The sequence below is a fragment of the Gymnoscopelus microlampas genome (assembly GCF_963454915.1).
Source record: "Gymnoscopelus microlampas genome assembly, chromosome: 2".
Classification (NCBI taxonomy): Eukaryota; Metazoa; Chordata; class Actinopteri; order Myctophiformes; family Myctophidae; genus Gymnoscopelus; species Gymnoscopelus microlampas.
Genome location: NC_139939.1, coordinates 14,084,592 through 14,102,889, shown reverse-complemented (window position 1 = coordinate 14,102,889; position 18,298 = coordinate 14,084,592). Strand labels below are relative to the sequence as shown.

The window sequence follows — 18,298 nt, the reverse complement described above, 5'->3', positions numbered from 1 at the left end:
CCACTAATGGGCCACTGGGATTGGCTGTGGACCATGCTGTCAGCTGTCTTTCGACCAATCGGAGATAAGGATACTAAAGTGAACAAGGAAACGGTGTTTAATATTTGTTGTTGGGGTCTTTAAGACGGGGCAGCCTTTTCTAGGAGAAAAAAAACTAACAAAAAACCTTAGAGCAATTGCCTTGGAAATCAAAGAAATTTGTTGTCTTTTTTATTTCATTAATTTAATTTGAAATTGTTTTATATGAATTTATATAAAAAAGAAAATAGCTGTTGATAAATGAAGAGTTTTTAATATTGCTCCCAAGGGATCGGTGGTGTTAAATTCAGGATCGTAACGAAACATACCTGCGCCCCCACTCGTTCATTTGTGGTTGACGGATGCTGCAGCCTAGTCCCGAAATAATTATGTTCAGCCAATGAGAACTAGTGATGAAAATGCAATGTCCTTTGTTTGAGCAAAGCATATCGTAGCTGTTGGGTAGAAACCTTGTACAGTATGTTCATAGTTGTTACTTTTCAGCAAATGGAAAAATTAACCTGTGTTCCAATGGATCCTATGTAGTTATTTATTTAGTCACAAGCTCGTTAATACTTTTCATTGGTTATAAAACAGACACACTTAACAACTTTCAACCTTGCGTCCCTCTTTTAGATTTGTAGATTGGCTATTTCCCCTACTTTGGCGTGCCACTGTCATATGACAAAGTACAAAATATAAGTAGGCTACAAGGTTTCTGCCCGACAGCCTCATGCATTTGAAATAAAAGGTTGAAAAAACGTATGAGATGTTATGAGATGATGTTATACATCAGGTCTTCCTTTACCTTTCAAACCTATGTTTTGTTTACTACTTCAGTGCTGGGAATGGACTAATGTGGTCATCTAAGCCAGGGGGGTAATCAAACTATTAGTGAGGTACTTAGGCCATTTCCTCAAACTTTTTCAAGTCAAGGACCCCAAAAATGTTATGTATTTGGCCACGGACCCCTATCTGAAAATACTTTGTGCCAGGGACCCCCAGAATAGAAGATTTGTGTTTCCAAACACTTTCAAGATTTTTCGAAACTGTTAAAAAATAACAGGTGTACAAGCTCACAGACCACTGTCCTGGGGAGCCTGATATGAAAGTGTTTTGGTTTAAATTAAATTAAAATGACTAAACATTTAATGAGAAATAGATTCATAATGGTGATAATGGTGAATTTCAAGTGAATTGAATTATAATTGAATTAAACTACTCATTTGGCAGGGGACCCCACTTTGAAAACCGCTGATCCAAGCAAACAAAAGATGCCGTGTAAAATGTGTCATCATGAATCAATAACTTTGACAGGCTTATGCTTAATATTTACTCCGTCCTATGACGGTTTCCAGCTCTGAAAATAACCAATCTGCAAGCTCACAACCTGTCGCAATGCGTTGTGAGCTTGTAGATCAGCTATTTTAGCCTTTATCAGACATGAGCAAAAGGGTGACATTACAAATCATGCACACTTGGGTGTCCCATCTTTTGCCCTTTAAAGGACACAAGCACCAACAGTCCTACTTGAAAACCAGAAGGAGCACTTTATTTGGCTTATTTAGCAAATTGTGTGTCCAGTGGCTGTTTTAATTACATGGTATAAATTAAGCACACCTCAAGGAAATACAAATTTTAATAAAAAAAACTTGACATCATAAATGTTACCCTAAACATATTTGAAAGAGCGAGACTTTTGCACAGTATGAATGATGCTTCGGAGAAGACAGACTCCCACACACTGTCTTCAAATGCAAAATAAGTTTCACAGGAAACAACATTTTAGTTCCTGAGACCTTCACCAGGCACAATAGACTGTTGGCTCACACACTTTTCAAATGCTTCTGCCATACAGACAATGCAAAGAAACTACAGCGGATATCCGCCTCACCCCACTTCTATTCTGTCTTTGCAGTCGCATACATTGGTCCTACTATACATCAAATGAGTTGAAAAACAAAATAAATTAGTTTGGCATTCCCTGGACTGCCAAGTCAATCGATCCACAACATGCAAATACAACTTTCCATTGGCTAAATCTACCAGATTACAGAACAAGAAACTCTCTTTTTGTCCATGTTTCATTTCAAAATGTTTGATTTTAATTTTATTTTATGTTGGTATATTTAAAGACAAAGTTACAGGACACTAGCCTACTCTTGATGGACAGTGAGTGACAGGGATGGATGGTAGAGATTTTAGGCTGGGGTCCAGCGTATTTGACATGCAACACGACATTGTCGATACGTTTGATTAAGACAATGTGTTAAATTTATGTTTTCCATTGAAGAAACAAGAGGTGTACTGTATAGCTTCATTCGCGTACAAGTATGTATGTGTGTGTGTGTGTGTGTGTGTGTGTGCGTGCGGGCGGGCGTGTTTAAGTATGTGTTTGAGGATTGATAATAAACTCAATGAAACAGGTCAGATGTCTTTTGTCAACTCTTTTGAGATAAGAACATCACCATACCACATGAATAGGGCTTTGATTGGATACTGTTGGACCTTGCCTCCTCACCATTAAGTGCTCATTTCTTTTAACAAGAACATTTTGCACACATTTCCCCTTCCATCAGGCTCACAGAACAATGTCCATAATGTCCTGTGATTTCAATTTGACCAATGATACACAGAGAAACAAAGACAAAATCATATTTAAAAGAATCAGTAATATTACTGTATAACCGCTTTCAAACTGGCTTACATATTTTGGGAATGTTTTAGATCGGCTATTTTCATGTGACACTGCCATATGATGAAGTATAAAACAGTGTTTGTATGGTTAATAATAGTCAGGATTACAATATTAATCACAATCTGGATTATAATTTCAGCCATAACCGTGCAGTCCTACTGTTTGGCATTATGCTGGTGTCAACTAACCCACTATAATGTGATGGTACCTGTGCCTGAATAAACAAATCAAAGTATTTTTCATCCATTTCATCTGATAGTCAGATGAACTATGGTGTCACACTAGTCTAGTAACAATGAATTTGAATCAATATTAATATCAAATACGCACTGATAAGAGCAAATGAGATAGAGTTCATGTGCACATTGTTTTATTGCATAAAAACAAAAACAGGTCAGACTTTCATTCATTTTCAGCAGGCTTGTTCATCCCCTTTACATGAGCACCAAGTAAAATCCTCAGTGCCAATGTATCCATTTGTAACTCAAGAGAATGTACAAATGGAACCCATCTCAGAGTTACAGTAAATGAACCCTGAGGACTTTACTGTGTGTACTGTATACACACACTGTGCTGCTCAATTCAGTGCAACTCAAAGAAAAATGATGCCAGAAGAATATGTACAGTAGACTGATGGCCTGACAACAAAACAAAAGCACAACATGACAAGTGAAGGGTCAATCAGTTAAACACACGTACACACAGTTAGTAATAAAACGCTCCTTCAGGGATACCACTTCACAGTGTTGACAAACAGCAGAACTGAACAGGCGATGATGGTACCGTTAGTGTGAAACGGTACATTTTCCATCACAAAATGCCGAAAAACTAATACAATGGGAATGAATCAAAAGTTTAAAACCCAAAGGCCATGATTCTTGAAAAGGAACCACAATGCTCCGTCTTTCAGACTCAAATCTCAGCGTTATGGGTATAATTGTACAAATAAGTGGTCAGACAAATGGTAGCCACAGGCCAACTGGCCACAAAACCCATGATCCTGCACCATGCAGCTTTAGAGGTTTATCATTAAAAAAAATAGCAATTCCAGTGCAGAAGAATTACTGGTAATGTACTTTTTGTTTGTTTTTAATGCTATAATGAAAGTCTCCAAAATAGATAGAAAAAAAAACATGGAATGGATGGATCGTACCTAAAACAAATAACCTACAGTAGGATGTTTGTTCATGTAGCATGAACAATGTCAAAAGAAAATCTAAATACTGTAGCAGCAGTATAGGCAGCATAAAACGTTTGACCATATTTCTGAGCATGCATTTATAATATTTAATAGTATTTCTTGGACTGGCATCTGACTTGGAATGGTGGGTAGGTACAGTATGCTATATGGACCATCTGGACTCATCCATGGACTCAGGCCCTGTCCAGAATTTAGACTACTTTTTAAATGTTTATTAGTACTGCACAGTAAAATCTGTAGTTATTTGAACTCTGTCAGGTCCCTTAAAAATGGCTTGAAACCGTAGGTTGATTTGGTATTTTCTTAGCTTTCCAGTTCAGGTTAAAAACGCAGCAGGGTACACTCTCAAAGTTAAATGCACACAGTTTTTTCACCGTGGAGACGAGTGTCATGCCTGATCACAGCCTGTTGCAGTATGGAGAGAATAGCAGTGTAAATAGTATTTTCCCCTGAGCTGTTAAGATGAAAATTATTGCCTGCAAGATACACAGAAAATCCTCGGTCTTAATTTAACACACAACCAACCAAAGGTGTTTTGTAACCAAAATGGACCCTTTACATTTGTACACACCGAGTTAAATTCACACTCAGGATTCTCTACGCACAGTCTAATGGGCTGTCCACACCAAACACTAATTATATTGTTCACCATTGTCATTATAGTTGTGTTGTAGACTCTGCCATCCACTTGAGTTTGTAAAGATAAAACTGTATATTTATAGTTATATCGTGCTTGGTGTGTGAATGGCCCTTAACAGTGGTGCTGAACTTTCCCTGCACAACAACAATCAAAAGGTTTGAAATGATGGACGGTACAAACTAACTATTCTGTTGACGTTGTTTGCTAAATACAGACAAATTCAATTTGCTTGTTGAGACAGAAGAAAACGAAAACAAACAAGAAACAAAATAATGAATGAAGCTAAAGATAAAAGGAATGTCAAAACAATTATTATGCATGCTCATTATGCAGCATATCCTCAACGACTACAGATTTGTGTTCCATGTCCTGAAAAACAGAGTTCCACTGTTAATGACCTTTAACAACACCACCAGGCTCCTGTTGTTGTGGCACCCCTTAAACGTAATTTACACTCCATCGCATGCCGTTGTCGCTTGCCGACATGAAATGATTTACAAGGTAACATGTCACAACTATGGAGTATTATTAGGCATTACTGTTCTGACTTACAAGTTTGAGCGCAAAATGTGACAAGCCTCAAAGTGTAACACTGCAAGGTTTTGTGATAAAAAAAAAACCTCACTCAAACGTCTACTTTTATGTACACTTTAGATTTAAATTAGTTTATATTAAAATCTTTAAAAAAAAAATGTGATTCAGCAAATTTGATTAAGTATGTTAAAAAAGGCGAAGGAAAAAGTCTAAAAAAACTAAACAACATAAAACATGTTCCCTTATTCATCACTCCGCATGGTTTCACTAGATCAGGATGTATTCAGTCAGGTTTTAATGGGTTCAGAAATGGAAATAACATGCCATGAACCCACACAAACAGCACATCTACACAACATATTCACAGGAATTGATCTAAATGTTTGGATCCATTACATCCTCCAAACACACACAGGCTCCACAATCTCCCATCTAAAGGTCAATTAATGCTTGCCGCGACAAGTGTCAAATAACGCATCACATGACGAAAGTGATATCAAAACAACCAAAATGTGTGAGGATGGCCTTCTCAGAGGGTGTCACGTTCCATAGGGAAAATAGATGGTCGCAGATGCCTACTTTAGATGTTGCATACTCTTGATTGTTTGGAAGATGAAATAAGGTCCGTTACCACGGAGTTGCACGAGACTACATTCACTTCCTTGTTTACATTTTGTGGCGATCCTTTCGGAGTCTGAATGCTCAAAACGAAATGTTGAGAGACACGTGGTGCAATGCATCGTTTGACATTTGTCCATCAAAGCATATAATAACCTTTAAGGACTTTACACGTGCGACTTTATTCGTGCGCTTAATTTGCCTGAAAGTATATTTCTTTCAAACGGTTTGTGTCATGAGTAAATCAGAACGCAAATAGAAAGCGACACAGTTTTGATTCAAAATTAGGTCGATTTTTCACCGCAAATTAAGGCATCAACCTGTATGAATTTGACAAACTATATGTTTATGCCAGCGATTTTTGGACCATTTATTCGTTGTGCCCCTGGTGTATATAGACCTTTAAGAGTACACTTGCTCACTGTTTCGCTTTCAAAATGGAACATCCCACTTAAACCAGCTTCAACTTGCCGTCCATATTTGGGACAATAAGCTAATGTAAAAAAAACGATTCAAAACAAGTTCACAAAATAGTGCACCTACAAGCACACAACAAGCTGCGATGCGTTGTGAGCTTATAGATCTGCTATTTGTCATACAATGAAGTAGCCTATATAGGGCTTAAGTTATTAAGTTCACACTTATGGTTCCTCTACTGCCGGACAGTCAGGGTGCATGGATGATTTGAAATGGAGAGCTTTAGTGTTATAGAGTCTGTAATCTGTTTCAGAGGGGTGTCCACCCTGCCAAAACAAAAAACAAAAATAATAACATTCCTTGGAAAACATTAATCCCATGTCGGTGTAGAAACATTGGGGAGGAGTGAAGAAATGGACGCTTTAAAAAAATGAGAGCAAAAGAAAAAACGAGGAGTAGAGGTTAGGATGAAACATTTCATCCCAAACAGCTGAGGCCGAGGCGTTCCGAAAGAGATCCTTATTTGTCCTTCTTTGTTTCCAACTCCTCCGCCTGGGTGTCCCCGCCTTCCTGTTCTGGCTCCTCCTCCTCGAGGACAGGTGGGAACTGCGATTGGATGGCCTTGTCGCCCTTGCTCTTGTTGAGCTTCTTGGATTTCTGGTAGAGCTCGTTGAGGTTGAACTCTCTGATGATGTTCTCCTGTTGGGAAGAGAGTATGTTTGTTAAAATAGAAAATGTCAACCTGAAACACATTCATGCTGTCATGAAAAGGGTAGTCTCTGGAGCTAGACTGTTGCCTCCCACAATTTTCAAATGCTTCCTCCGTTATAGACGGATTTCTTGTTTGCAAACATTGAGACTGCACACGCAAGTGCCGGTTTCATGTAATCAATTCCCAACAGATCCCCAAACCTGTTGTTCTCCAAGCTCACAGTGGATACGACCGCTGTGAGCTTGGAGGTCTGCTATTTTCGTCCGTTCTCTGCGCGGCGGAGAATTTTTACACATGAGTGCTGTGACCATTTTTACATTGCATCTAATGAGCGGTTTGTTTGGCCCCGACCTGGTGATCAGTGAGACGCTGTCTAGCATTCGATGATTGTGTAATAGTAGTCTGGCGACGCAACAGTTTTTGTGACACGTACAGCCCCAAGATGCTCTCTGGTTGTTCCAAAATTCTGAGCTGCCGTCTTGCGTTGCGGAACATCGATGAAGAACAGGAAGTCACTGCATGAAGTCATGTACAAAATTGACTATTCAGATCATATCTTTTCAGATCATATATTTTCAAATAGGAGTCTGTGGTCTGGTGGCTATATCAATTTGGGGACACATTTTGAGAACCTATGTCCCCCCACACACACCTCTGTAAAGCTCCAGGACACTGCTCTTCCCTTCTTGTCCACCTGGGGGCGCCTCATCACCTCATTCCCTCCCTGAAAAAGCACCAAGGAAGGCAGCTGCTTGGACAGAGGAGAGGCTGACACTTTGTACCTGGATAGAGAGAGAGAGAGAGAGACACATTCTGTCTTTCCTCTGGAATGATGAGCTTGAAAGAGATCATGTTTATATGACATGAACATTAATCCATTTACTGAAAGACAGGAAAATACTTACTTTTTGGACACCTCTCCATATCGTCCAATGTCCACCTTTCCAAACTTGAGACCGGCACAATTATACCTGAAATGTTTAAACAAAATGGAATTGATGACCTAGACTAAATGAGAAAACATGGCATTTCCAAAGTGATTTGGCAAGACGCGGATCGCATTGGGAAAAATCAGCTCTTACTTTAGGGAGAGATCAGCATAGACTGATGCAAACGACTGGCACTCTGGAGACCAGTTCGCGAAGAACTCCACAATCCACGTCACTCGAGTGTCTCTCTCCAACTCGTCCTGAATGTACAGACAGACAGACACAGATGAGAACATTATTAAGTGCAAACCGTGGATCATGCATCCACATGTTCCGTTTTTTCTTTTTTAGTGTAGGAAATATTCCAATCTTTACCCCTTTTTTCTCCCAATTTAGTCATTATGACATTTTTACCTTCACCACACCTTTTTCTGTTTTGTCAATGCTGTTGTACCTTACTGGCCCTCCTGTTGGTGAGGAGCCCCCATCGGGAGGAGGTAGGTACCTCCGTCCTACTCCTCCCGTTCCAACAGGCACCACCCCAGCACATATGGGTCGCTTGCACAGCGACAAAGATCGCCCTCCAAACCCCAACCCTGGAGCGCCCCCCATGCTTTAACCCATTCAGACCTGAGGCCGATTCTAAAAATGTCTTCTAAAACAGTTTTCTGAAAATGTATGTTTCTCAAGGACCCCCAAAATTACGTGTGTTTGTCCACGACCCCCATCTCAATATATTGTTCCAGGGACCCTTTTTTTCAAAAATAGCAGATCTACAAGCTCATTTGAGCTTGTATATTTGCCATTTTTGAATAGCCAACCAATGTTCTATATATATATAGCTAAAATCTAAAATGACACAGAAGCTTTCCCGGTTTTGGGTTAACTACATAAACACTGTTGGACAAAAGCATATCCACGCAAGATAAGAGAACGTGATGAAAAACAACAACAAAAAAGACCATAGAATATGTATTTTCCCCGTGGATAAACAATAGCTGTGAAGAGACCGTCTCATCATCAACCAGTGCAGAGCTTTTGCCACTGAGATGGATCGGGTGCATGTTTTCGCATCTAGCTACTCACTAGGGATGTCCCGATCCGATCACGTGATCGGGGATCGGGGCCGATCACGTCATTTTCAAAAGATCGGAATCGGCAAAAAAAGATCGGGGATCGGGAATAAAAAATGAATTTAAAAAAAATCATATTTTTTAAAAATATTGTATTAATAAAATATTTTTATTATTGTATTTAACGTTCTTAAAAGTCATCATTAACAGTAGCCATGGTTCACATGACGCTTGTATACACAAGCGTCATGGTGCCAGTTGCCCCTGGGTTTTCGCGGATTTCTTTTTGTTTAGATTGCCAACTCTCACATGTACATAAACGTTCAGATTTCAAATATAAAGTGCTTACCACAGAGCCACGGATGTTACCTCGCGATGCGGACCACATTAAGTACCCGTATCTCCCGTATTGTTCAATAAAAAGCATTTTAAGCCCGTCGCCGGCCATTTCCTTTTTTCCGTTTTTTTTTTTTTTTAATGTATCAGAGTGCAATACACCTCCCAACCATTAGGTGTCGCATGGTTGAAAGTATCGGAGAAAATTTGGAGAAAATGGCCGGCGATCGGATTAAAATGCTTTTTATTGAACAATACGGGAGATAAGGGTGCTTAATGTGGTCCGCATCGCGAGGTAACATCCGTGGCTCTGTGGTAAGCACTTTATATTTGAAATCTGAACGTTTATGTACATGTGAGAGTTGGCAATCTAAACAAAAAGAAATCCGCGAAAACCCAGGGGCAACTGGCACCATGACTGTCATGGAATGACAGTCATGTTTCAGGGCTACATTAACAGCGTCATATGGAGAAGTGTTCTCCCTCGGTAAAACACCTCGTAATGAGAAGTCTCTCTCGTCTCTGTCTGTAAACGTGTTGTAGCTGCAGGCTGAGCTCTCCAGCCCTCCCCTCACCACGCGCGCGCGCGCACACACACACACACACACACACACACACACACACACACACACACACACACACACACACACACACACACACACACACACACACACACACACACACACACACACACACACACACACACACACACACACACACACACACACACACACACACACACACACGCCCCGTGGCGTTCATAGAGGGAGACGCACACAGGAGGAGTAGCGCTGGTCGTCAACGTTTTAAAACATCTTGGATAGACCACTGGAATAATAACTGATCATCTTACATCTCAAATAGTCTACTAGTACTAACCTTTGTTGCTGTTGTCATCTCAAATTGACCAGCCAAACTAAAATCCACCATTTTAGAGAGTTGCTCCAACTTCCTTGGATTAGATAAGAGTGATCAGATGCGATGCGTTTTCAACACAAATGCGCATATTATTGCCAGTCAGCTGTGTAGCTGGTTAATGATGGCTCGTTGAGGCTGTATGCGCATTTGACCAAATAGCAATCAACATCACTAATTAATGTCAGCTGTGTGTGTGTGTGTGTGTGTGTGTGTGTGTGTGTGTGTGTGTGTGTGTGTGTGTGTGTGTGTGTGTGTGTGTGTGTGTGTGTGTGTGTTTTTAATGTCCAACTGAATGTTTTCTGTAGTGTAGATCAGGGGTCTTCAACGTTTTCAGGCCAAGGACCCCCTAGCTGAGAGAGAGATGAAGCAGGGACCCCCTACTCTATATTGTATATAATTGTGTTTCAGATAAACTTTTGCTGCTCTTTTTTCCCTCTACACACCTACTGTATAACTCTTTGCCAAAAATAGCAGATCTACAAGCTCACAATGCCTCGCAGCGAGCATTGTGAGCTTGTAGATCTGCTATTTTTGGCTAAAGTTCTCCTCAGAAAAGCGATGCTAGGGTTCAAGTGGTTAATGTAAAAACAAATAATCATATCACACAAAGATTTGGGGGACCCCCTGTAGTAACTCTGAGGACCCCCCCAGACCCCCTGTTGAAGACCCCTGGTGTAGATATCAAGTAATTCCCTGTAGAGCAGGGGTCTTCAACAGGGGGTCGGGGACCCCTAGGGGGTTCTCAGAGTTACTACAGGGGGGTCTCCAAATCTTTGCGTGATAGGACCTTTTTATTTTATTTACATTAACCACATGAACCCTAATATCCCTATATTCTGAGGGGAACTTAAGAAGAGGTAGAGGGGAAAAGAGCAGACCAAGTACAGAGCCTAGGCTCAACTTGACTAAGTACTGAGAGTTTGACATGTCTGATAAATACACTGATGACACTGCTGTTAAACAAGTCTATGGAGCTATCTATAAAATCTATGAAAAGGTTTAATCTGCAACACAAATGTTATACAATATGTATTGGGGGTCCCTGCTTCATCTCTCCCTTAGCTAAGGGGTCCTTGACCTAAAAAACCTTGGGGACCCCTGCTGTAGTAATCAGAGTAGACCCTCTCCCTCACGCTAAACTTAAATGACTTCTCCCCAAAATGACAACTTTATTTTCCATCCTGAATGACAAGTCTAATATTATTATTGTATTTTGGCTATGTGCGATTAACTGCAAGCCAATGTTCAGAGATTCAGTATTTGTCTTCATTTCTTTAATTAACATTTATTTTGTTGGCAATAATTCAACTGTCAGCCAGTGTTTTGAGACATATTGTCTTTTATTGCTACAAAATAAATGATAAAAATAAATTCTACATGCATAAATTATAATATATATATTTTTTAATGAAAAGATCGGATCGGGAAAGATCGGGATCGGCAAATACTCAAAATCAAAAGATCGGGATCGGATCGGGAGCAAAAAAACGTGATCGGGACATCCCTACTACTCACATCAATGGTTTTATCACTGAAGTACTTGATGTATTCTGGTCCCATGTAGAGAGGAGGCTTACACACCATCAGAAACACTGCAACAACACAAACAATTCATTCAAAAGCGGAGTATTAGTAGTATATCTGAGGCCTGTGTGTGCAGGAGAGACCTACACCTTATCACAGTCACTGCAATACAAGCTATATAGCCTACAATGACAGGGTCAGGATGACCCAAACATGGGTTATGAGATGGGACAGGAAAACAAAAAACAGGAATATCGTGTTCATTTAACACATTAGTTCCTGCCAACACACACATTCCGCATACTAAACATCCTGATACACAGTAAAAGCCATAGTGTTAATTTATCAGTTGGTAGTGGGCTCTGGCACACTGGACATTGTGCACGCGTACGCTGTCAGAGTTTAAAGGTGTTGTAAGTGATAATGTTAAAATAAGCGTTAAATGGCTCTATAATCTGATAGTAATCATTGCTATAGAGTGTTTGTTCAGTAAGAAGGGTCTCCCTGTCTCTCCAGCTCTTTAGTTGTAGACAGAAAATACATTTTCAGGTCGGGATAAAGCTTTGATCCAATCAGAAGAGAGAGAACTCATAAAGGATGCAGGATAAACAAGTGCAATTGGAAGTGATGAAACAAAACATTGAGCAGAGAAAATTGGACCTGGAACATTAAAACTGAAGCTGAAGAATAAAACGTTGTGGGGTTCTGTCTCGTGATTGAATAAAACCGGTATCCGTCTCCTGATTAAATAAAACAAAACTGGTTTCCTGACCTTAAAAAGGATTTGCTGTTTACTAAAGAGCTGGAGAGATCCCTGTTACACACTACATTTTTGCTATCAGAATCATCACCCGTTCTTATGTCTGGAGACTCCCGTCCAGGACAGGCTTCAGTCACGTCTCCTCAGGTGACATTTAATTTGGTTTTGCAACCGCATGACCTTGCTGACGTCAACCCCAGGCAGGATTCGAACCCACAACCATCCACTCGACAGGCGTGTGCTCTAACCACTACACTAGGGCGTCTCCAATTATTACTATCAGAATATATAGCTTTAACTTTTTTTCTAAAAAAGCACGTTTTATTTCATAGCACCTTTAACACATTAGTTCCTGTACACGTGCACACTGTCAAGAGTTAATTCAACACCATGTACATGCTACAAAACACACAACACAAACAATATGTATTATATTGATATACAGTTGATGTACTGACCTAAGCAGAGGGTCAGGTAGAGCAGACCCATCCTGATGTCCAGTCTGAAGAACAGGATGACGTTGGCCACCTTACTGAACAGAATGATGTTCCCCACATGCTGCTCCACCGTGACTGACACACACAAACACACAATTACCTTTCATGCTTTAAAGCTGCCATCCGGAACTTATGTGAAAGAATAAAAGGTTATTCTAACCAATCTGTATGGTACCAACTCAGTGGCTTTGTGGTTAGAGTGTACGCTCTACGATTGGGACCCGGCCGGGTCATACCAAAGACTATAAAAATGGGACCCAATCCCTCCCTGCTCGGCACTCAGCATCAAGGGTTGGATTGGGCTTGGATTGGGGTTAAGTCCCTGCGACATACTGGTGTCATGTGCTTGTGCATCAAGCTGCCTCACACCACAGAAACAGGAGATAGGGCAGGGCCACATGGCTCGGCAGAGCTTACTTATGGTAGAGTATGTTATTACAATATAACTAGTACATTTGCAGTGGTTGGAGTTGGTCTTTCATTGAGACATTTAGACACTGGTGTCGGGTCAGGACGCATCCTAGCAATTCCCAAACGCAATTCCCAACGAAGTTGAGTGCCGATACCCTGGCTGGGATGTTTTGGTTAACCTAAGTCCTGCACATGTGCAAAGTTTTACAACCAATGCATGTCTTTTTTAAATAACTTGAAAAGAAGGCAGGTGCATCATGAGATGTTCCCAAGAGAGCCGCAAGTGAGAGAGAGTGTGTGTTGGACACTTTAAGCAAGTGAAGCAAGAATTATGTGACTTTGCCTTTTTTATTTGAGTACACACTTTGTTGTTTTTGCTTAGATTTGATCTGTTTTTATGTTGGATATTTTTTCTCCTCTATTCTTCTTATTCATGTAGTCTCGCATTGAAAGACGATCATCGATCTCTGCCTACCGATACGTCTGGCAGACATCAAACAGGTAGTTGCTGGAACAGTGTCGAGAACAGCCTCTAACAAACCTATGCCCACTGCTTTGGAAACCAATCACATCACTGTCCCCGTGACTTTGGATTGGTTCTGCAATGCAGTCTTTTTTTTCTCTTTGTTTTCACCCAGTTTTAGCAACAAAAGCTGGAGATTGTCATCAGTCTCTCTAGCTGAGTGAAACATTTAAGCGACTGACCTGTGAGTCTATTATGTAACTGCAATTAGTGGGAGCTTAGCTTATACAACAAACAAAAAAATCTCCCACCCCCTTTTACACCTGCCAAATAAAGCGAAGCTGAAGTGAAGTTAAAGCTAGGTGAACAGCTGTAGGCGTGTAGGAATGAAATGTGACATCATGTACTCACTGGCTCTCCTGTTCTTCATCATGACAATGGCACTCAGAAACATCAGGATCTCCACCTCTCTCTGTAAGACAATAGGAGAGACTGTTATCAGCGTTTCTCCATCTGTGTACACATACACACACACACACACACACACACACACACACTTCCCCCTCAGACCCTCACACACGTTAACCCATCGCAGGTGCTGTTTGCGGTGTCAACAGCAAACAGCACCTCTCCTTTCAGATACTATAGCAGTGGCACTCAAAGGGAACCTCAAGGACCCCCGTTATTCAGATCTAACTAAACAATATCTTCTTTTATGGGGGGTCCCTGGCACAACATATTTTCAAGTGGGGACATTTCATGCCCCTTGACATGAAAATGATTGAGAACCACTTCTTACAATGCACTGCTGCTATTAGATGCACCAGCCATGTGTCCTCTCCTCCATTTCTTTGTGACAAGAAAAGTACCACGACCTTCATGGGACTGGAACGTTAGTCACAGTAAACTTCTCAAGTGTTACGGGTCCATTTGGTTCCATTTGTACGCTCAGAGTTACATTAACAGCGGGCATTTTACAGTAGCCTATCAGAATGCGTTTCCCCTCCAATATAATGCATAATGGGTCCATATAGTTCTGCTACATGTTGTATCCCTCTCAGAAAGTGTTCCCCCTCCTCCACTATAATGCATACAGGCCTAGGTCCCTCATATTTTCTATCCCTGTCAGAATGTGTTCCCCCCCTCCGATATAATATGGGTCTACAGCCTGTAGACTGACATGTCATTTTTGGACCGGTATCATAATGTGTTCCCCTCTCAATACAGTGCATAAACAGATTGTTAAAGTTTTCGAGACAATGTATTAAAATAATAAGCATGTTAAATCTAATCTACCTGGTTTAAGCCATGGTCAACTTCTATCCTTGGATCAAGACTATCATATATGTATTTTATAGATTTTGACATCTGCATATATCTACAGTATGATCATACGAAAGTAAAAGCCAGACTCGATAAAATACATATATGATAGTCTTGATCCAAGGCTAGTTAACTTCACTGACCAGCACTGAACACATTCCTGACAGGGACACAACATATTTGGCACCGAGACCCATTGTGCATTACATGGAGGGACACTTCTGACCTTGGCACAACACACACCACCATACCCCGTCACTTTCATTGTCCTGCTATCACCATGGCAGCAGATCTACCAGCCTAAAACGCGTTGTAAGCTTGTAGGTCTGCTATGATGGACGCCACCAGTCCAGTGATGGCATCATAACAGATCGCTATGATGGGTGGCGGTGCCATGTCTGCCATCCATCCATTGATGCTATAATAATGCTACCATCATTTGGATCACACACATACCCAGTCAAAGTCGCAGGAGTTGCCGTCCTCCCGCTGGGTGTCCAGACGGTCACAGACGCCGGGTGTTTTGCGGACGGCCAGGAAGGCGACGGACATGAAGAGAGAGGCCACATAGTAGGGCTTCAGCAGCCACTTGTACACCTGCGGCAAATGGTAGAGGAACGCCAACAGAGGCGTCAGCAGCGCCATGGCTTCCTAACAAAACCTTCCTAATATTGGATTAAAACAAACCTGGAATGATATGATGTGCTAACGCTAATGCTAAACCTCAAGGCTTTGTACCTATTGTGTTGTGTGTGCTGCTTTCTACGGTGACTGAGGGAATTAATACACCGGAAGGAAGTGGCGGAGGTCACTGAGGACGAAACGCTGAAGATCGGCGCTGATTGGCTGCTTGGGAGACTTCGTCGGTGCTCATTGGTCGAAGGCTAACCTCGCGTCGGTAGGTTTGGTTTCTATTTACTGTTCCATGCTCATATCTGGTTTAGAACCAGCCTACTGTATCCGGTGTTTTTTACTACACACACTTGCATGCACACCAGCTGTTTCCGTATCCGCTCTATACCGGATGTGCAAGGTGTAAAGTGAGTTGATCTTCCAGTACAACAGAGGGCAGGTCCAACATGTGTTGTTTTTCTTTTTTTTTCTTCTTTTACCGTAATTACTTGTGAAGTCGCTCATCAAGTATCAAAGATTGAGGCGTTCTTCAGGGTTCTTCAGACTGACACACCGGTAACTTTGACAAGAAACAGCCATGAATATGATTACAAGTTTCGTTTTACTGCACAACCATTATGATGATGGTCTCTAGAAGATATAATTTTAATAATTGAGTTCTGCAGAGTTTGAACTGGTCTGGTGTCACCTTAGCTCTTACAAGTTTACAATGATTCTGTGGACAAATAAACAAATAAATACGTGTGCGCGCGTGCGTGTGTGTTCATCATGATTTGAGTGCACGGGGAAGTGCTTTTATGAGCGATCCAGTTTAGAGGACCTGTATTGCGAATTGTACTTCCAGTTCCATGTACTGTTTCCATGTCTTTCTAAATAAAGTATTCAATCAATCAATCAATCAATCAATCAATCAATCAATCAATCAATCAATCAATCAATCAATCAATCAATCAATCAATGTGTACTGTGCATCTTTTGCATTTTTAAGTGTTGTTGGCATGTTGTTAAATGTATCTACAAATTGTTGAATCTGCATTTAAAACATGCTGGATTTGTGTGAACTGCATTACATGTTATGGGTTTTTGTGACTGTTTTCTCAGGATTTGTGTTTTAGTTTTTTGTACATTTTATTTAGATGTGATCTATTGTAGTAGCCTACCTAGTGTGTCTACATTTAAGCCTATAATTCAAGAACATCAAATCAATGTTTTGCAGTAGCTGGTGACATAGTTAGTGTAATCACAGGTCTTTAGTCATTACAAAGAGACATTTTAAAAAACAACACAGTTTGCATGGTCTGCCACCTTTCAGATATAGTTAGATATCATATATGCCATTACTTTTCAGATTTTGACTGTCAACTGAACAAACAAGAAATTGGACTATTTCTAGTAAATTTCTAATATCACAAATACATACAGACCCAGACATGCTATGTCAATTTCTAACCTTTATGCACTGAAGTGAAATTCTGGCATGTCATGATTATGGAGATGAAAAACGAAACAGAAGGTAAATAGCAAACCTTGTAAAATGTTGCTGTATTGACTGCACAATTTGCATTTGTTCAAAAGGGATATGGGTGTTGAAAATTATTTCTTATGAACACAGGAGTAGAACATGTATGTTTATCATTATTGAACATCAATTACATTAAACACACAAAACAATCACAAATATTCCTATAGAAATCCTCAAAGGTAATGCACTTAACAAAACATTATTTTTTTTTAGAAGAGACTGCTCCTCAGAGCGGGACACAAGGAAGCTGCAGGGGAAATAGAGTTTACGTTTGTGACTGCCCCTATGGGCATAAGTGAAAGTAGACCCCTGTCTAGGGTAGGGAGTGCAACACAAAAATGGAGGACGACAGTTGAATTCAAACTGAATATATATTTATTTTCTTCAGCAGAACTATTTTGAGTTTCTCTTAAGTGACAAGTGACGTCAGGGTGCTGGTTTACATTATGTAAAACACCTAACTACTGAAAATAAAACCCTAGCATAAACCCCTGACCAAAACAAATAACAATATACTAAACCTACTTACCTAACTAAATAATAAACAGGAGAAAAGAGGGGATGGGATGAGCCCAAACAAAAAGTACCAAACACCCCTACAGGAATGAATGAACAATATTTACAAGGATGAAATCAAACAATGCAAACAATAACTGAAGCTAGAAGTTAAACAACTCTTATTAACTGAGATCAACGGTTACTAAAGGCAAAGGGTTAACGAAGGCAACTAAGCAAAATTAATCAAATAAGGTTACAAAGGTTTAGTTGGTGGATGAGAGGAATTGAGTCTCTGTTGCTGTTCAGCTGCCAATCCTCAGAGCTGTCTGAGCAAACTGAGGCTTTTGAATTGTTGGAGTCAGAGCCACAGCCAATCAAGGCTAGGGTGTGGACAGGAGCGAAGAATGAGAGCAGGGGACAGGGCCAGAGGCTGGACCTGTCAATCTGTAGCACAGCCTGCATACAAACAGCCACTTCACACTCACACCAGCACCACACCCATCCGCACAGCATTCACACCATTCTCCACCTTATAAGGAATACAGAAGGGAAAACCATATAACACAAGCCACA

The 18,298-nt window shown here is 40.6% G+C and overlaps 1 protein-coding gene across 1 annotated transcript; it reads right to left on the bottom strand.

Annotated features, from left to right (window-relative positions):
* Window positions 1–3,069: 3,069 nt before the first annotated feature.
* Window positions 3,070–15,843, bottom strand: tmx2b (thioredoxin-related transmembrane protein 2b). Its single transcript, XM_084075562.1, has 8 exons — window positions 15,529–15,843; window positions 14,161–14,221; window positions 12,837–12,950; window positions 11,610–11,686; window positions 7,921–8,027; window positions 7,744–7,809; window positions 7,491–7,620; window positions 3,070–6,825 (listed from the first exon to the last, which is right to left on the bottom strand). The coding sequence occupies exons 1-8, from the start codon at window positions 15,715–15,717 to the stop codon at window positions 6,646–6,648; spliced, it is 924 nt and encodes a 307-aa protein (XP_083931688.1). The 5' UTR covers window positions 15,718–15,843; the 3' UTR covers window positions 3,070–6,645.
* Between the last annotated feature and the right edge of the window lie 2,455 nt (window positions 15,844–18,298).

Excerpts from the sequence above, each read along its gene's own strand:
- tmx2b (XM_084075562.1), bottom strand. The coding sequence starts at position 15,717 with ATGGCGCTGCTGACGCCTCTGTTGGCGTTCCTCTACCATTTGCCGCAG. Across the intron at positions 8,028-11,609 it reads TCAGTGATAAAACCATTGAT|GACGAGTTGGAGAGAGACAC; the intron begins GTGAGTAGTAGG and ends CTGTACATTCAG. Across the intron at positions 7,810-7,920 it reads TATGCTGATCTCTCCCTAAA|GTATAATTGTGCCGGTCTCA; the intron begins GTAAGAGCTGAT and ends TAAACATTTCAG.